At 36.8% G+C, this 20,250-nt stretch overlaps 1 protein-coding gene across 9 annotated transcripts in view; it reads right to left on the reverse strand.

Annotated features, from left to right (window-relative positions):
* The window catches only part of POC1B (POC1 centriolar protein B), a 109,121-nt gene that overhangs the window by 47,495 nt on the left and 41,376 nt on the right, over nucleotides 1-20,250 (reverse strand). For 8 of the 9 annotated variants that reach the window (XM_036454890.2, XM_036454883.2, XM_036454887.2 and 5 more), the window contains 5 exons: nucleotides 19,436-19,543; nucleotides 19,193-19,308; nucleotides 17,852-17,985; nucleotides 15,611-15,679; nucleotides 14,552-14,704 (listed from right to left, as the gene is read on the reverse strand). In XM_036454890.2, the coding sequence (XP_036310783.1) occupies nucleotides 14,552-14,704; nucleotides 15,611-15,679; nucleotides 17,852-17,985; nucleotides 19,193-19,308; nucleotides 19,436-19,543 (580 nt within the window). The remainder of the gene's footprint in view (nucleotides 1-14,551; nucleotides 14,705-15,610; nucleotides 15,680-17,851; nucleotides 17,986-19,192; nucleotides 19,309-19,435; nucleotides 19,544-20,250) is intronic. The other variant, XM_036454885.2, reaches the window with a different exon arrangement.

Raw genomic sequence — 20,250 nt, forward strand, 5'->3', positions numbered from 1 at the left:
AAAGAAAAAAAAAGAAAAAAAAAAAGGTAAATAGCAGGAGGAGAGCCTAAGGGAACTTTGGGACAACACTTAACAAAACAACATCTGCATAAGATGAGTTCCAGGAGAGGAAACTGAGCAAGAAATAGAAAACCTGTTTGAAGAAATAATGATAGAAAACTTCCCTGATCTAGAGAAGAGAAAACCCACACAAACTCAAGAAGCTCACAGAATCCCAAGCAAAATGAACCCTAAAGGACAGATGGAAAGGCACATTATAATTAAATTGGCAAAGTAAGAATCTTAAAAGCGGCCAGAGAGAAACAGAAAGTTACATACAAAGGAACCCCCATCAGACTAGCAACTGATTTCTCAACAGAAACTCATCAGGTCAGAAGGGAATGGAATGAAATATACAAAGTCATACAAAGAAATGGTCTGAATCCAAGAATATTGTACCCAGCGGGCTATCAATCAAAATTAAAGGTGAAATCAGGAGCCTCACAGACAAAAAAGGACTAAAGGAATTTATCTCCACCAAACCAGCAATGCAAGAAAAGAAAAGGTCTGCTGTAAAAAAGAACATAGGAAGCAAAGGAGGAACACCGGGGTAAAGAATAAAAATGGTGACAAATAAGTACCTACCAGTATCAATAACTTTAAATATAAATGAATTAAATGCCCCAATCAAAAGACATAGGGTAACGGACTGGATTAGAAAACAAGACCCATATATCTGCTGTCTACAAGAAACCCACCTCAGAAAAAAAAAAAAAAAAAAAAAAAAAAAAAAAAAAAAAAAAAAAAAAAAAGACGTACACAGACTAAGGGTAAAGGGATAGAAAAAGGTTTTCCAGGTGAATGGAAATGAAAAAAAAGCTGGGGTAGCAATACTTATATTTGACAAATTTGATTTCAAAGTGAAGGATATAACAAGAGATAAGGAAGGACACTTCATAATACTAAATATATAATACTAGACAGCAATCCAACAAGAAAAAAAACTCTGGTAAACATATATGTACCCAATACAGGAGCACCCAAATAAATGAATAAAAAAACTCGTGGGGGATATCAAGGGAGAGATTGACAGCAATACACTCATAGTAGGAGACTTTCAGACCCCACTATCACCATTGGACAAATCCTCTAAACTAGGGGTGTCGAACTCAATCAGAGAAGGGGCCAAAATCTAAAATCCAGCCTAAATCGCGGGCCAAATGGTTTACTGAACAGTCATAAACTGTCATTGTGATGGAAACGCAGCGGAGTGCAGTGATGACAGCACGGTGCGGGCCACATTGCAAGGCCTGGCGGTACGGATTTGGCCCGCGGGCCTTGTGTTTGACACATGTGGTCTAAACAAAAAATCAGCAAAGAAACAGCAAGCCTAAATGACTCACTAGACGAGATGGAATTAATTGACATCTTCAGAACATTTCACCCCAAAGCCACAGAATATACATTCTTCTCAAGTGCACATGGGTCATTTTCAAAGACAGACCATATTTTGGGACATAGGCAAAGTCTCTTCAAATTCAAAAAGATAGAAATCATATCAAGCATCTTCTCAGATCACAGTGGCATAAAACTGGAAATCAACTACAATAAAAACAATCCAAAGAAATCAAACACATGGAGACTAAACAGCATGCTATTAAACAATGACTGGGTTACCAGAGAAATCAAGGAAGAAATTAAAAACATGGCAACAAACGACAATGGAAACACAACAATCCAAAATCTATGTGGCACAGCGAAAGCAGTCTGAGAGGGAAGTTCATAGCTCTACAAGCCTACTGCATAAAACAAGAATCAATGGTAATAAATTACCTAACCCTATAACTCAAAGAGTTAGAAAGAGAGGGACAAGAAAAGCCCAGTGTAAGCAGAAGGAAGGAAATCATAAAGATCAGAGGGAGATAAATGACATAGAGACCAAAGAAACAATTCAAAAGATTAACAAAACCAAGAGCTGGATCTTTGAAAGTACAAATAAGATGGATGAACCTCTAGCCAGGTTCATCAAGAAGAAAAGAGAGAGGACCCAAATAAACAAAATCAGAAATGAAAGAGGAGAAATAACAACAGACCTGCCGAAATACAAAGTATTGTTAAAAAATACTATGAACAAGAGGAGAAAACAAGATGGGGGCGTGGGTGAGCGGCTGGTCTGCCACTCCCACAACAATTTGAGGATTGAAACTAATATGAAGGACATCTGTCATCCAGGACCGTGGGAAGAAGGTACTGGGTAGTTAGTGGTCAACGGTTAACATGATGGTGGGAGCGATGGGGGACTGATGGGGCTCTTAGAACGTGACCAGAAGGAGAAATGGAAGAATGGCAGGCCCGGAGCAGCCAGGCCTGGAGTAGCAGCAGGCAGGCCCAGAGCAGCCAGGCCCGAAGCATCCAGGCCAGGAGCAGCAGCAGCCAGGCCCAGAGCATCCAGGCCCGGAGCAGCATCCGGGCCCAGAGTGTTGTGGGGTCAAACCCTGGGTTCAAAATGAAAGGAAAGAAGGAGCAATGCAGCCAATTCGGGTACCAGAGTGTTATGTCCGTCATCACAATGGACTCAAGAGAAGCTCATGTGTCCTTTCACCCAAAAGGACGGAGAGTTGCCCAGACGACAGCAAAGTGGGAGAAGAAAACTGAAGGCCACGCAAGGGACTGAGGTGCCAACATGGAGTCATCTGAAGAAATTAAAGACTGAAGTGGAAGCTACTTCTTTAATCATGTTCTTACTCATGCTAGCATCTGTTAGCTTCCAGTCTTCTGCAAAGTCTTGTGCAGCAAGTCCAAGGACTCTGAGTAAATCTACACCAGCAACAAAAGACTCATTTAGTAACTAAAAATATTAATATGTCCATAATTCTGATTTCTCGTTTTGTTGTTTTGCATTGGCATTGTTGTTATTATTTAATAGCCAGAGTTTTGCTCTTGACATTCAAGTTTTGAAAATAACATGTGGTTTAGTTTTTGCATTGGCATTGTTTGCAATTGTTTTTAATTTTAGAGCCCTATTATTGATGTTTAAATTTTATTTTAATTAGTAAAAAAGGGTGAGATGTAGAGAGCCGCCTGAGAAGGCACATGGACATTCTTTTAATTCTTATCAGCTGAGCCCGAGGGCACTGGCAGAATCCTCTTATCAGTACTGATTTCTTAATCCATGTGCTTGGAATGAGGAACAAATAGGACCTTGATTCACCCAGGTCTCAATATGCTAAATCTTGTACCAAAAAATAAGGAGCTTACCCAGATTTTGATTAATAGGATCTGGGCACACCCGAAACTCCTTTTGACCTCCCCTTTGGAAGCCAAAAAAAAAAAAAAAAAAATCCAAGGGAATTAAAAAACCTGTTGAACAATATTAACTGTTGAATATAATAGAATCAGAGGTATGGAAGGGGAGTGGACTGATGATTCTCAGGGAAAAGAGGAGTGGGGGATGCGGGAAGAGACTGAATATAAACTGTGCACCTATTGATGAGGACAATGGGAGGTGGGGAAAGGGCAGAGGGTGGGGTAGGAACCTGGTGGAAAGGGAAAAAATGAACTTTTGTAATAATATGAACAATAAAGGTTTATTAAAATAAATAAATAAATAAAAATTAAAAAAAATACTATGAATAACTATGTTCCAACAAACTGGACAACCTGGAGGAAATGGACATATTCCTAGAAAAAATATAACCTTCAAAACTCAATCAGAAAGAATCCAAACTGCCAACAGGCCAATAACTATGGAAGAAATTGAAGCAGTCATCAAAAAGCTTCCAGCAAACAAAAGCCTGGGGGCCAGACGGCTTCACATCAGAGTTTTACCAAACATTCAAGGAAGAACTAAAATCTATCCTCCTCAGACTATTCCAAAAAATTCAAGAGGAAGGAACACTTCCAAGCTCCTTCTATAAAGCCAGCATCACCCTAATACCAAAATCAGATAAAGACAACACAATGAAAGAGAATTACAAGCCAATATCATTCATGAACTTAGATGCCAAAATCCTCAACAAAATTCTAGCAAGTCAGATCCAGCAGTACATCAGAAAGATCGTACATTATGACCAAGTAGGATTTATCCCAGTAATGCAAGGATTGTACAATATTTACAAATCAATAAACGTGATACATCACATAAACAAATTGAGAGATAAAAATCACAGTCATATCAATTGATGCAGAAAAAGCATTTGACAAAATCCAACACCCTTTCTTTCTTTTTTTAAAAAAAATATATTTTATTGATTTTTATACAGAGAGGAAGGGAGAGAGAGAGAGAGTTAGAAACATCGATGAGAGAGAGTCATTGATCAGCTGCCTCTTGCACACCCCCTACTGGGGATATGCCCGCAACCAAGGTACATGCCCTTGACCGGAATCAAACCCGGGACCCTTCAGTCCCCAAGCTGACACTCTATCCATTGAGCCAAACCGGTCCCGGCCCAACACCCTTTCTTGATAAAAAATCTCCACAAGGTGGGAAAAGAAGGATCATAAAAAGAATCATACCTCAACATAAACCCACAGCTAACATACTCAATAGGCAAAAGCTAAAACCATTTCCCATAAAAACAGGAACAAGATGGGATGACCACTCTCATCACTCCTGTTTGACATAGTACTATAAGTATTAGCCACTGCAATTAGACAAGAAGAAATAAAAGGCATCTAAACTGGAAAAGAAGTAAAGCTGTCCTTATTTGCAAATGACATGATATTGTATATAAAAAACCCAAAAGACTCCATAAAAAAAACTAATAGACTTAATAAATGTATTTGGCAATGTAGCAGGACTCAAAATTAACGCTAAGATATCTATGGCATTTCTATATACCAATAGTGAACCTACAGAAAGAGACGAAAAAAGCAATCCCATTTACCATTGCACCAAAAAAATTAAGATACCTAGGAATAAACTTAACTAAGGAGGTAAAAGACCTATACATGGAAAACTACAGGACACTGAAAGAAGAGATAGAGAAAGACATAAACAGATGGAAGAACATACCATGTTCATGGATTGTAAGAATCAACATCATTAAAATATCCATACTACCCAAAGCAATTTATAGATTCAATGCACTCCCCATTAAAATACCAATGACATATTTCACAGACCTAGAAAGAACTCTCCAAAAATTCATCTGGAATAAAAAAAGACCTCGAATAGCCACAGCAATCTTGAGAAAGAATAAAGTAGGAGGGATCTCAATACCAGATTTCAAGCTGTATTACAAAGCTAATGGTCTCAAAACAGACTGGTACTGACACAAGAATAGACATATAGATTAGTGGAATAGAATAGAGAATCCAGATATTGACCCAAACCAATATGCTCAACTAATATTTGACAAAAAAGGCATGAACATACAATGGAGTTAAGACAGTCGCTTCAATAAATGGTACTGGGAAAATTAGACAGATACATGCAAAAAAAAAAATGAAACCAGATCACCAACACACATTATACACAAAAAATAAACTCAAAATGGATAAAGGACTTAATCATAAGAAGGGAAACCATAAAAATACTAGAGGAATCCACAGGCAGGAAAATCTCAGATATATACTGAAAGAACTTCTTCACTGATACTGCTCCTAGGGCAATGGAAACTAAAAAGAAAATAAACAAATGGGACTACATCAAAATAAAAGCTTTTTTACAGCAAAAGAAACCATCAACAAAATAACAATAAAGCCCACTGTATGGGAGAACATATTTGCAAATGTTATCACTGATAAAGTTTTAATCTCCAACATCTACAGGCACCTTATACAACTTAATAAAAGGAACATAAATGATCCAATAAAAAGGGGGGGGGGGGGGGCAACGGACCTAAATAGAATCTTTTCAAAAGAAGACAGAAGGAAGGCCAAGAGACACATGAAAACATGCTCAAAGTCACTAATTATCTGAGAGATGCAAATCAAAACAACAATGCAGTACCATCTCATACCTGTTAGAATGGCTACCATCAACAAATCAACAAATGTCAAGTGTTGGTGAGGATGCAGATAAAAAGGAACCCTCGTGCACTGCTTGTGGGAATGCAGACTAGTGCAGCCACTGTGGAGAACAGTATGGAGTTTCCTCAAAAAACTAAAAATGGAACTCCCATTTGACTTGTAATCCCACTTATAGGAATATATCCTAAGAAACTAAAAACACCAACCAGGAAGGATATATGCACTCCTATGTTCAAAGCAGCACAAATTTACAAAAGGTAAGATTTGGAAATAGCCTAGGTGCCTGTCAGCAGATGACTAAATCAGAAAACTATGGTATAATACATCTACACAATGGAATACTATGCTGCCATAAAAAAGAAGGAATTCTTACCATTTGCAGCAACCTGGATGGAACTGGAGAGCATTATGCCAAGTAAAATAAGCCAGTCAATGAAAAAAAATACCACATGATCTCACTCATTTGTGGATAATAAAGAACATTATAAACTGATAAACAAAAAAGATACAGAGGCAGTAATGCATCAAACAAACTGTCAAATGACAACGGGAAGATTAGGGAGAGGTGGGGGAAATAAGAGATCAACCGAAAGACTTGTATGCATGCATATACGCATACCAACGGATGCAAAACACTGAGGGGGTGAGGGCATGTATGGGAGTGGGATAGGAGGGGCAATGATAAGATATGTACACATATAATACCTTAATAAAAAAAAAAGAAAGAAAATTAAGTAAAATTTAACAAAACAATGCATTTTGGCTCAAATGATGTGATTTGTTCACATGTCAAAATCAATTGAGAATTTTGTAGATCCCCTATTAACTCTTTAAGTGCCACAAGGAAGCCCTAGGAGGTCATAATTGTATGAAATGTAACAATTAATAAGATTTTACTTTAAATAGAAAAAAAAAGGTAGATAACATATCAACTAGAAATCTGTTATGTTTTTACAAAGTTAATAAAGATAAATATATAAAAACTAGAGGCCCAGTACATAAAATTCATGCATGAGAGGGTATCCCTCTGCCCTGCCTGTACCTTCTCCAATCTGGGACCCCTCGAGGGATGTCGGACTGTCCGTTTAGGCCCTACCGGGATCAGGCTTAAATGGGCAGTTGGACATCTCTCTCACAATCCAGGACTGCTGGCCTCCAACTGCTCGCCCGCCTGCCTTCCCGATTGCCCCTGACCGCTTCTGCCTTCCAGCCTGATCACCACTTAACCACTCCCTTGCCAGCCTAATTGATGCCTAACTGCTACCCTGCCAGCCTGAATGCCCCTAACTGCCCTCCCCTGCAGGCCTGGTCCCCCCAACTGCTCTCCCCTGCAGGCCTGGTGCCCTCCCAACTGTCCTTCCTGCAGGCTTGGTTGCCCGCAACTTCCTTCTTCTGCTAGCCTGGTCACCCCTAACTACTCTCCCCTGCAGGGTTGATTGCCCCCAACTGCCGTCCCTTGCAGGCCATTTTGTGGCAGCCATCTTGTATCCACATGGGGGCATCCATCTTGTGTGTTGGAATGATGGTCAATTTGCATATTACTTTTTTATTAGATAGAATAGAGGCCTGGTGCATGAATGGGGACTGGCCGGTTTGCCCTGAAGGGTGTCCTGGATCAGGGTGGGGTTCCCTTGGGGCGTGGGGCAGCCTGGGCGAGGAATCTATGGTGGTTTGCAGGCCGGCCATGCCCCCCCAGTGACCCAAGCAGAGGCCCTGGTATCTGGGATTTATTTATCTTCTATAATTGAAACTTTGTAGCCTTGAGCAGAGGGCAGGGCCGGCCAGGACAGGCAGGAAGTTTGGCTTCCTCCATTGCCGGGGAACTCAAGCCTCCTGCTTGCTCTGTGGCTGCAGTCATCTTGCTTGGGTTAATTTGCATACTTGCTCCTGCTTGACTTGTGGGTGTGGCTTGTGGGTATAGAGGAGCTATGGTCAATTTGCATGTATCTCTTTCATTAGTGTGGGTATCGTTGTGACCCACGGTCAAGAAGGACTACTAGTACTTCACAAAACCTGCAAAAGCAAAACCACAAGGAAAAAAATATTAATGCATCTGATATCAAAAGTAAGAATTTCTGTTTAATAATGAATATCACAAAGTTAACACTCAGATTATGGAACAGAAGGAAGTAGTGTGATGTCTAAAACTAAAGAGGGCAAATATCTAAAATAATTAAGAAATACCTACAAATCAATGTGAAAAGGATATAAATCTCAAGAAAAAAAATTATAGGAAAAAAACCTAACAGCTAACCATCATATAAAGAGATTTCCAGAAATGTTAATAATTAGAAAAGATTAAAGCAAAATAGTACTCGACACCTATTAAACCACAAATACTTGAAAGCTCAATGATGCCAACATCAATATCAGCATTGTTTATAATGCAAAAAAGAAAAAATAACCATGGTCGAAAACCCCAAATGTTTATCAGCAGTAGGGTAGATACATAAATCATGGAGATTACTACTGTGGTAAATTCATCGGAATCCCACCCAGCACTGAAAGAAATGAATCACAACTACATGCATCAATATGTAAATGTACAAACTCAGAGTGCATACATGATTCTCAGGATTTTAATTACATTTATATTAAATTATATTTATATTAAAAAGCAGATTACAGAAAAATATACTCAGTATGATTTCATTTGTATAAAGTTTAAAACCATCAAACCATACTTCTGTGTGAAACATAACACCTTTTTTTAAAAAAAGCAAATAAATAATTTACTAGAGTGGTGACTACTTTGGAAGGAGGTTATTTCTGAATTTGAGAAAATAAAATTAAACCACATCACCACCAACTATTTATTACACATTATGGATAGAAGCAGAACTTGTTATGAAATGAATGATAGTGAGTAAGGACTCCAAGAACTGCAAAGAACCTATTATCTGAGCACCTGGTGAGAAACGCCTCCTAAGGAGGACACAGAGCTGAAGATGGCTCCTTTACAGAAGGTTTCGAAAACACACACACAGCAAACATAGCAATGAGGTAAAAAACGTTTCTGGGCAGAGAGGTGAATGCTGACTTTTGCACAGGATAGCAATAAGAGAGATTGACAAATGTCAAATTGTGAAGGGTGGAGGAATTTGAGAAGGCACAAACTGGAAGCTGAAATGTGCTTTAGAAAAATTAATGGGACAGAGACATGCAGAGTATCAAGAATAAAGCAGGGATAAGAGTGAGAACACCACTGTAACAGTCCTGGGCAGTGGAGGTGAGGGCTGGCCAGAGGTTAGAGGAGTGAAATGATTTTAAAAGCACTTATCCTATTTGAAGGGTATAGCTGTAGTTTTGGAAACATGAAGAAACTTTTATAGATATTCAGCCAATTGTATTAGAGGCAGAGGTACACACACCCAGTAATCGCCATGCTACAGTAAGAAAAGATTACAACTTCAGGGTGAGAAGGGGGACGGACTAGCCTCTCAATAACCCGTTTCCTTCCTGGCTGTCTATAGAGCAGAACACACAGCCCCATCCTATGAGCTCTGAGCCAGAGTTAAAGCGCAAGAAAAGAAATATGAGGATGACAGAGATCCTTTCCATCTTAAGACAAACTGTCCTAAGAAACTGCATGCAAACATTCGATTCTCTTTTATCTACTGCCACCTAGTGTAGATATGAAATTGGTTAACTATGAAAAATACCATCTGGCTTTACCACCTGAACCTGGAACTGCTCTAAAAATCCAAATCACGTAGAATGGTCAGCATCTCTCATGGAGAAATCCTTGAGCTGATACAAGTTGGGAAACTGCTGATGTAACAGCATTTTATTGTACTGTGGCACAAGTTGCTGTAATATATATTAAACAGAGCAGGGAATTCTTATTTAAGTAAAACTTTATATTCCTTTCCATAATGAAAATATGCTGGGGATGGAAGGGAAAGGGTGACAGTCAGAGTTAAGTTCTTTGCTAGCCAACCTTCAGTAATACCATCACTACCTTCCAGCTTTCAATTTACTTATTTATTTATTTTTAAATATATTTTTATTAATTTTTTACAGAGAGGAAGGGAGAGAGAGATAGTTAGAAACATCGAGAAACACTGATCAGCCGCCTCCTACATACACCCCACTGGGGATGTGCCCGCAACCAAGGTATATGCCCTTGACCAGAATCGAACCCGGGACCCTTCAGTCTGCAGGCCTATGTTCTATCCACTGAGCCAAATCGGTTTCGGCCCAGCTTCCCATTTTTATTAAAAGGAGAAACCTTTAATAATTAGTTGCCTCGCAATGAAGTGAGTCCTTATGAGAGGCTGAATGCTCTATCACTGAACATAGGGTATATAATTGAGAGATTCATGCAAGAGGGAGATGCTAGTCTATATGACCTCAGAGGGTGAGAACCCCACTCTGAGGTTCTCTACCCATCATACTTAGGAATCCATGAACACAAAAACCGCTATTAACAAATTCTAAAGGGCAAGGAATCTGCCCACTTTGTCCCCTGATGAACACCCTAAAGCTACTACAATATCCAACACATAGATACTTAATATGTTAACTTTGATTATTCTGAGGTATTACATCAAAATGGTTAAAAGTACAGAATGGAACCAGAGTGCCTGGGTTGAATTCTAGTGTTCCCACCTACTACCTTTACGATTTAACTGCACATGCCTCTATTTCACATGGCATTAAAATGGTACTACATTATAGAATTTTTAGGAAGATTAAATTACTTAATTTATGTGGAGGAATTAAAATAATGTTTTATGTGTTAGATATTAGTATTATTATTATCATGTAATCTCTGAAGACCAATTCAATAATACAGAACAAAATAATATAGCCACATATACTCCAGCTATAACTAAAAAACAGATTGGTAGAGAAATGTTATTTTTCTTTTACCATGAATTATAATGTTTTCTACCTTTATATAAGATTGAAATAAAGCTCAGTCATAGACCTGAAAACTTAAATTGATCACTTGTAGTTTTTAACAATGAATCATGTCCAGATTTTTATACAAATGTTTGGTTATGTTAAAAGAAGTTTTCCTTCCTACTAACATCATACAAAATTTTCAATGCAATTTATAGATTAAGATAGTCTTAAATAGCCATTATAAAATTAAAAGACAATAGAGTAATTATTTTATTAATACTCTTAAACTGATTAACCACTGTTAGGTCAAGGCAGGGGGGAAGCCCAGAGCCAATGCAAGCATCTGCAAGGTGGAAGGTGGCAAAGACAGCTGGCTAGCTGGCTCCTTCCTATGGCCTTCCTAGACCCCTGGCCAGAGGCAGGAATTCCACACCTCTCATGCCCTCCACCCTCCCCTCCCTAAACAGCTATATAAAAGTAGTACCTATGCAGCTTTTTGGAGCGAACTTCCCTGGCCCACCCTCAGACCAGAGAGCTTCGGGAGAGCAGATTAAACCTCCTCCATTTTAATCGCCTGGATTCCATATCTTGCTTCTGCGTCGCAAACCTCTTAGCTGGAACCTTACACCGCCATCCCTTACTGTAGTATTCTACAATTCTCCCAGAATAACTATGTTGATGCTTTACTGTCATCAAGATCTAACACCATCCCTTAGAATGACTCTATTGTCTTCCAATGAAAATATGCACAAGAGTTGGAGATTGCTCAGGATAAAGGGTCATGCACTCACAGTAAGTTCCTTCTCCAATATGTGAAGTCTGCTTTTGTTTGGGAGGAGGGCTGGGCAATTTATAGTAGCTCCTAACAGCTTGAAAGAAGAAAGTCAGCATGACCTAGTGATGTGCCACAGCACAGTGTAGGCAGAGCTAAGACACATTATTTTGAAATTACATTTCTTTCCCATTAAAAAAAGAAAAAAGATGTTCTCATATTTTTAATTAAGATGGAGTGCCTAGGACAGAAGTGCTACAAAGGATATGCAGTTAGATCAACAGAGAGGACACAGGAGGGGTGCTTCACATAAGGATTTTATGCCTCATACCTTCTTTCATGTGATCTTCTCTCATGCATTCTAAAAGCAAACTGCTATCTCTCTGTCTACCCATGTAGAAATTATTAATTTATATATTTAGTCAGCTGGTACCCAACGTCTAAGACTCCACAGGATCCCCCACCTTCAAAGGAGAGGAGCACTTTAGGCTAGTAATGGATTGTTTTTGCAAAAAAGGCCAAATAATCTAACCCAGAAGACTGAAATTATGCAATTCAAATGAGTTTCTTGGAAAACTGAATAAAATTAAATCACAGAAATACTATGTTGCTTCAAATTTGGAAAGGAAACTTTCATTGCTATTGCAAAAAGAAAAAGTTAGTGAAAGTAATCAAGTTATAGATGCCATTTATTCCATATCCTCTCATAATACACTTTTGTTCTTTTACTCATGAATTCCAACCTCAAAAACATTTTTTTTTGCTAATTTTCAAACATTTCCAAAGTAACAGGTAAGTTGAGTTTGTCTAAATATTTGAAAAATAATTCATTCCACAAAATTAGTCTTTCAAAGTAAAATTTACTTAATCTAAATGAACATACTGCATAATATCTAGTCTGATTCATACTATTCTATTCTAGGTGATATTTAAAGTATTTAAAAATAATTAGATATTTAATAATTATTTATTGATAATATTAAATATGTTCTATGTCCAGAAAACATGTATTATAAGAGATTTTTTAAAAGTTGTTTAAAAATTTTTTTGTTAATCCTCATTCAAGGATATTTTTCCATTGATTTGTAGAGAGTGGAAGGAGGGGGGAGAGACAGGGAGAGACAAGAGACACACACATCAATTGGTTGTTTCCCACACCAGGGATTGAGCCTGCAGCAGAGGTACTTGCCCTTGACCAGAACCCAGGACCCTCTAGTCTGAGGGCCAATATAAGAGATTAAAAAAAAAAAAAAAATTTAAACAATTGTTCATATGCAGAATCCTATCACTTCTCTGGTATTTTATATTACAGAATATGAAGGTATTTTATGAATGTTCATTATGTACTTAATTTAAGCAACCATGAGTGCTTACAGATAATTTAAAGTAGGTATACTCAGGCTGACTTTCTTAAGGCCACAAATATAATTCAGTCACAGTGCTTAACATTCTGAACTGAACTCTGATTCCAAGATGAAAAGGATTTTAATAGGATTTTAAGTTATATATGAAAAATACAGTTGATTGTGCTTTGCATGGCCTGGGTCATCCTGACCCAGAGTAACCAGCCAGTTCACTGCTTTCTGGCTGCAGTCAGAGCAGAGCTACTCAGGCAACTTGTTGATGTTTTGAAGAAGGGACAGCACTCTTAAATGGCCTGGGATTGGCAGTAAACCACAAAGAAAATGGCTTGAAGTGCCAGCAATGAGGTAGTGTGGAGTCATGGAAATAGCACTGAATTACGAGTAAGCATAGCAGAGCTTAGCCTGCAGCCCAGCCAGCCATCCCTGTGAAAAGGTGGCCGGGCGGATGGTAGGGCAGCAAGTACATGGATGGTTAGGCTCTGTCACACCATAGTAATGCTAGAACAGAAAACACAGAGAATGTTAGCAAAACCAGCTGGGGTTAAACAAGAAAAGGGAACACAAGTTAAAATATATTCCACATATATTTTATGTGAATACTTGAAATCACAGAGGATCAAAACACATCTATCATTATAGAAACTAAAACACAAATCTGATGAGCCACAAATTATATATTTTCAAAAAAATAAGAGGAGTAGTAAAGTGTAATGTAAATACTTTGTTTAGAAGAACTAGAAAGAAGGTCAAAGTTGGAAAGGACCAAAGTTATATCGAGGACCTAAAAATAAACATTACCAATGAAAAACCAGGAAAAAAATCCCCAAATGTGGTTAGATTAAAAAAATATATAGACAATAATCCAAAAAACTTAAAAGTTTCTAAAACTTCCACTTAAAAGTCAAAATACTCTAAAAACAAAGAGAGGCTCGGTTAATGATAAAAATTTCAGATGAATGAGAAATGATTTAATATTAATTATTAACTCTTGGAAGAGAAAAGGGCTTATAAAAGACTTTAGATCTATTTATGGAGTATCATGCAAAATGGAAAGAATTGAGCAATGATGATTTTTTTTTGAAGAGCGAACATTTAAATCTATAGGACTTAATTATATAATATATTTAAAAATATATGTAAGCAAATAGTAAGAGTATCAATTACTAGGTTTAATGCCCAAATCTCTTCTTTTTATTGTCCATAAGATTTTCTTCTTCGTTATAAAAGGACTTCAAGATTCTTATTTCAATAACTGTCATAAGTATTGCCCTTTACCACTATTTTCATGGCAGCTATCACATGAGCTCCCTACACATGTCTAGAATAAGAAACTTGTTCAGACTTCAGTCACCAAAGCCTTAGATTTGTCATTTCCTATCACTAGTAACACAGTTTTTAAGTTTTATTTCTAAGACTTCAAGAAACAAATATGAGACGCTTTAGATCTATTACATACTATCATATTTAAAGTTTTACTAGTAGAAATAATTGTTTCCGAAAGTTCTGCTGTTGTAATGCAGAACTAGGTTTTCTATAATTAAGTATAATTTCAAGCATCTAGTTGACCAGTAGCCCCAAAATTTGCAATTACAAATATGTACAAAGTACTCACTTCAACAGTCTCGATTTTCCCCTCATGGCAATGTGGTGTTCTTGGATAGATGTCAAAAAGATGTGGTGATGAATCAAAATGTAATCTTTTGAGATTTCTTTTAAGAACATCTTTAGAATTCAGTTCATCAAAGTTAGTCCTCCATAATAAAACCTGTTAAAAAAGTTAAACAAGTTGGCACCTTATTGACTTGCATATACAAGCAATAAAGCTGATTTTTTTTTTAAACGAATATACAAAATTGCCTTTCAAAATAGGAAGACTGGATAAATATTCCAACAACATTACTACTTCTCAATACTTTTTTAAGGGTGAGAGATTTAGCCCTCTGAATTACCTTCATGTCGTTTAAAATTCATATTAAGAAAATAACATTACTTCAAAATCCTCTTTTTCCCCTTATAGCCAAAAACCATGTTGTCTACTTTATTCAATAAATCTGACTATGAATGACTTTTGGCTATTTTAAGTAAATGCAAACTTGTTGCATAAACAATTTATATTTACAATCCTCAAGAACCTTAACATTTCAAACACAAGATACAGACAAAATATTAGGCAACAATTCAAGTGAAAATGACACATTAATATTTGGCATACAATAAGTGTCAGTTACATGTATAAGTGTAAATACAAACAAAGAAAATAACTGCTACTTGAGTTCCAAGAATTATCAAAACTGTCACGATTTCAGCTATGAAACAGAAGATGTCCTGGCATTGAAATAAAATATAAATTCATTAATATTCACTGGAATATATACAAACAAGCTGGTTGTAAAAAAATCTGTGCTGAGGGCTTGGATTCCTTTGCCCTAACCCGGTGGTCAGCAAACTGTAACTCAAGAGCCAAATGCAGCTCTTTGGCCCCTTGAGTGTGGCTCTTCCGCAAAATACCATGGCCTGAGCGAGTCTATTTTGAAGAAGTGGCCTTAGAAGAAGTTCAAGTTTTAAAAATTTGGCTCTCAAAAAAATTTCAATCTTTGTACTGTTGACATTTGGCTCTGCTGACTAATGAGTTTGCCAACCACTGAAAAAGAGAGCTGAAAAACATACAAACCTGCATATCTGCACCTCCTGATGAAAAGAGCTCTCCACCTTTTGAAAATGAAGCAGTAAAGACAGGTCCCTAAGATATAAATGGAGATAAAAGAAAAGTTACTTGATGATGTTTTTTCATGGCCAAGTGTACTGTGAATATTAATTTTTTTCTAATTTATATAGACTATTGATCCAATAAGTCTAAGAGAGCATATTTAACTGCTACTAATTAATACAGGTAGAGTGAAGGTAATCAAAGAACCAATCCAATTATATCAAAACACATATAAATTCTATTAAATGAAAAAGAAATTATAATAAAAAGTTTAAAATACAATTTTTTTTCCTTTTTAAAGAAAAGTTTGTACATGTGTAAGTTAACAAAAATTTATCTTAAGACTGTCTGGCTTTGGACTCATTATTCAACAAATCATTAGCAGAAACTAAATGATAACTCTGAGAGCGATAAGAATGATGCTACATGAAAAAAAAGGCCATATTTCCATTTTCTGACTTCAATAGCTTCATTGAGTCACTCTCATGTGAGCAACAGTGAGCCACTAATATTTTTAAAAGCAGGATATTAATAGGAAAGCTGTGTTGAAAACTGATGTCACAAACACTTTGTAAAGCATATGACTGTCTAACCACTATACTGTGTACCTGAAACTAAAACAAAACAATACTGAATGAAAATTGATGTTGCAATTGTGAGATAATGGATTGAAGTAAGAATGAATGGTTGGAAGCCAATTAGGAAGTTAACTGCAATTATTTGGGTGAGAGGTAATGAGAACTTGAAATTGAGCAATGACTGTGAAGTTGGCTCAGTCACAACATGCATAGCCTTTAGGTCAATTTTTCAATCAAGATAAGAGTAATTATTTCTCAATTCAAAATATCAGTATATTCTGTTCTGTTAATGTATCCTTAATCTATACAAGAAAACTTCTTAAAGAAAACCTTTTATTTTTTTAAGTTGACAACCCCACAGGTTTAGGTTACTGTAGCCCCATAAACATCGTTTTCCTCCACATTGTGAAAAATTCCACCTCTATGTATAAATTTTTCTTCTAAAATATTGTTTATCTTTTTTTTTCTATTAATCTATTTCCATGGATATTTGAATCCTTAGCTACTTTTATTGGTTATTTATTCAGCTTAAATACACACAAGAGCTGGTTTGTGTCTATTTCTGCTTCACACTAACACAGCTGCAGAGCAAATGACAAAGCAAGCAGGAAGCCAAGCAAGATATATGAAGCTAGAAAAAAAAACAAAAAAAAACCCTTCTCCCCTAGACCACTGAACCCATTCTTTTTTCTGGATATATAAACTGCTTATACTTGGTTAAAAGGAACTATCTAGTACTTTTTAAAAAGGATGCAATCTAAAAAATTTAGAGGCATTTGAATATTTTTTACCCAGAAAGGAGGATTAGTTTACTTACTTAAAAAACTTTTTCTTTAGTGTGTTATATGCCAGTGTGTGTGTGTGTGTGTGTGTGTGTGTGTGTGTGTCTGTGTGTTTGTGTGTGTGTGTAATTGAACAAGCTCAATAAATAGAACCTCACTTCCCCACTGGATTCTAAATCAATTGAGAAATAAGACAAAAAAAAAAAAAAAATAAGGCATATGAGAGCCAAATACCACCTTTCTTACTGATAAAGGTTTACAAAGAAAGAATGTGGCTTTATGTGTGCAAATGGGTTTACCAGAATGAGTCAGATCTGAGTGCCCAGTCACAGGCAAGATTGGACAAGGGCAGGCCTCCCCACAATAAGTATCAGAGGAAAAGTAAGGGCAGACTTACTTCCAAGAGCGGAAGTCATTGAGCTCTACTTGTTAAATTACTCCTTTTTATCTCACCAAACTAGAGAAAGAAATGATTGCAGGGGTGCAGGAGGCTGAGTGTCAGAGCTACTGGGACAACCTTCACATGAGAAGATCAGAGATGGGGGAAAAAATGTATCTATCACCACTTAACCAGTTAAACCTAAGCTACATCCTGATGAAGATAATAGTGAAAGATTAATTTAAGGGCTATAAACTATACTTCTTTATTTTGACAAGAATTACAATAAATTTTATTTCTAAGAGTTGCTTCTAGAGGATGAAAGCATCATCTTGGAGGCAAAAATATTTTTATGGCAGTAGAAATTTATGCTACATTTGGAAAAATATAACAAAGGCATATAATAAAGTGGATCAAAACTTTAAAATATGTATCATTTAAAAAACAAAAATCTCAGTATTAGTACCGAATGTCCTTGAAGTGTATATATGAGCCTTCCTTCTAGTAGATCCAGAATCTTAAGTGTACCATCTGAAGAAGCAGTGATGAGATAGTTACCCGAAGGATGGAATGATACACAATTAACTCCGCCACTGTGAACTGATTTGTAGAAAATAAAGCAAAAATTTTAGAGAACAATTCTTAATTCTACTAGTAAAGATGCCCCTTGGATCTATTAGCAGTATTAGGTTGAAAACAAAAATCAATTTAAGGCAATGTCTCCACAACACCCAATTTCTAAGTAGCTTACTAAAACAAATACTAAGTAATCTCGTATCATATAGCTTGAGTATCCAGCTAATGAGAAAGAATAGCTTTCAATATGAGAATAAGTCATGGAAAGATGATCTTGTAAACCACATCACATAACTAAAAGTCTTCAGATATATTACCAATATAACCAACCGTTAATTATTACCGGCTCACATAAGGTATACAACCTTGCCTTGATTACTAAAGCTAAATTTAGTAATCAATTAGAAGCTTGGTAATAAGGGGTAGAGTGTTGAGATACTACTATATTTGGAGAAGGGCACAATCTTGCCAGTTTGAGCAATCATTTCTCATTTCACCATCCTTCCAATAGGAGGCAGTATAACACAGTGATGGAAAGTCTAAACAGAAAGATCCAGGTCAATTTCCAATTCTTCTAGAAGGTCACTTAGCCTAAGCCTCAATTTCCTTATCTTTAAATGGGAGTAATAATAATACCGCCTCTTGGGGCTGTTGTTAAGATTTATCAGTGTAGCTACATGGTAAATATTACACTTACTATTGTGTCTGAGAAATATGAACTTACTATAAACTCAATATAAACCAAGAAATTAATTTATTTCTCTTTTAACTTGAATACATAGGCACAGTCAGATGTTGTTTTCTATCAGTTATTAACAAGTATTTGTGCCAATTTCTATCCCCGACTTCTCATAATTATAATTATATAATCAGAATTACTCCAGCAAATAACCAGTGTTTGCAAGTCTCACAGTAATCTATCTTCCTTCCTTCCTTCCTTCTTTCCTTCCTTCCTTCCTTCCTTCCTTCCTTCCTTCCTTCCTTCCTTCCTTCTTTTTATAATCCTGGCATCATCTTTAAGGTGTCTTCACCTCCCTCTCCACTCTGACATCTACCCCAGCTTCTCAGACCATGCTGCTGATGGGGGCTAACTGTTCTTTAGTCCACTCAAAGGCAGCCTGAGACGTGACTCTTCAGAGAGCCAGACCACACTGAGAAGGATAGTCTGTCAGTTGAAGAGTTTCCCAGGAGTCCACTCAACAACTGAATTATTTTGTTATAGAAACTGTACCTTGATAATGCTGGAGTAATTTGTTTAATCGTATATCCCAGATTTTCACAGTATGATCAGAACCTGCTGAAGCTATGCATGTACCATTAGGGCTAAAATCCACAAAATTTGCAAACCTAGAAGGAAAGGGTAAAATGGTTTCATATTTTGATTTCCTTAGTTTCATTTCTTTATTCAAACTGTAATAAATTAAATATCTCCTTATTAAACCACATCACATAAATGCACAAATAGAATACTTACCCTACAGAATCTGAGAAATTACTGACACACTGCTTACTTGTGGTATCCCAAATTTTAATAGTTTTATCCTCACTACATGATACAATTAGTCTTCCATCGGGTGAAAATCTGGAAAACACAAGAAAGAAGATTGTTTCTGTGAAAGGCTCCTGATAATCACAAGCACAGCCATCACATTCCCACCATATACAAGTCAGGCTGTACATATTAAATATTGGAGACCACTGTTACCACAACATGTAGCAAAGTCTTATTCTGTAACCACCATCTTTTTAACTAAGCACGACAAAGGATACTGATAGGCCATTAAAAGGTCAAATCACACTATATAGATTAACCAAGGTCCTTCTCCTTTCATTCTTTTTTTTAAGTAATTTAGTCTTATGGCACCTGTTCTAGTTTTTTGGTTCATTTCTGCATTCATTTCAAGCCAAGTACCTTGCACCTCGCGCGCGCACGCGCCTCTCTCTCTTACCATGTACCTTGCTTTTTAAAAAAATATTTCTTTCTCCTATATCTGTCATTTTCTGGTGTTATCCATATGACCCAAGAAAGCCTTTATTGTTCATCCCTCCTGTAGTTAAGGCTTTTTGCAAGAAAAGGACTTGTGTGTTTAGAATTAAAATTAAATGATATCATCAACAAGAGAACCAGCTCCCTAAATCCGTAAGTTCCTGGATATGAAGAGGCCAGAGAGCTCCACTGGACTGAAAGGAGGACAACTCATTAACATGGAATGGAAACTCCTTCATGGACACACCTATCATCCACAGGCCCCATTAAAAAATAAATGACAGCCAAAACCGGTTTAGCTC

This window comes from Pipistrellus kuhlii, unplaced genomic scaffold (assembly GCF_014108245.1).
Source record: "Pipistrellus kuhlii isolate mPipKuh1 unplaced genomic scaffold, mPipKuh1.p scaffold_m20_p_3, whole genome shotgun sequence".
NCBI lineage: Eukaryota > Metazoa > Chordata > Mammalia > Chiroptera > Vespertilionidae > Pipistrellus > Pipistrellus kuhlii.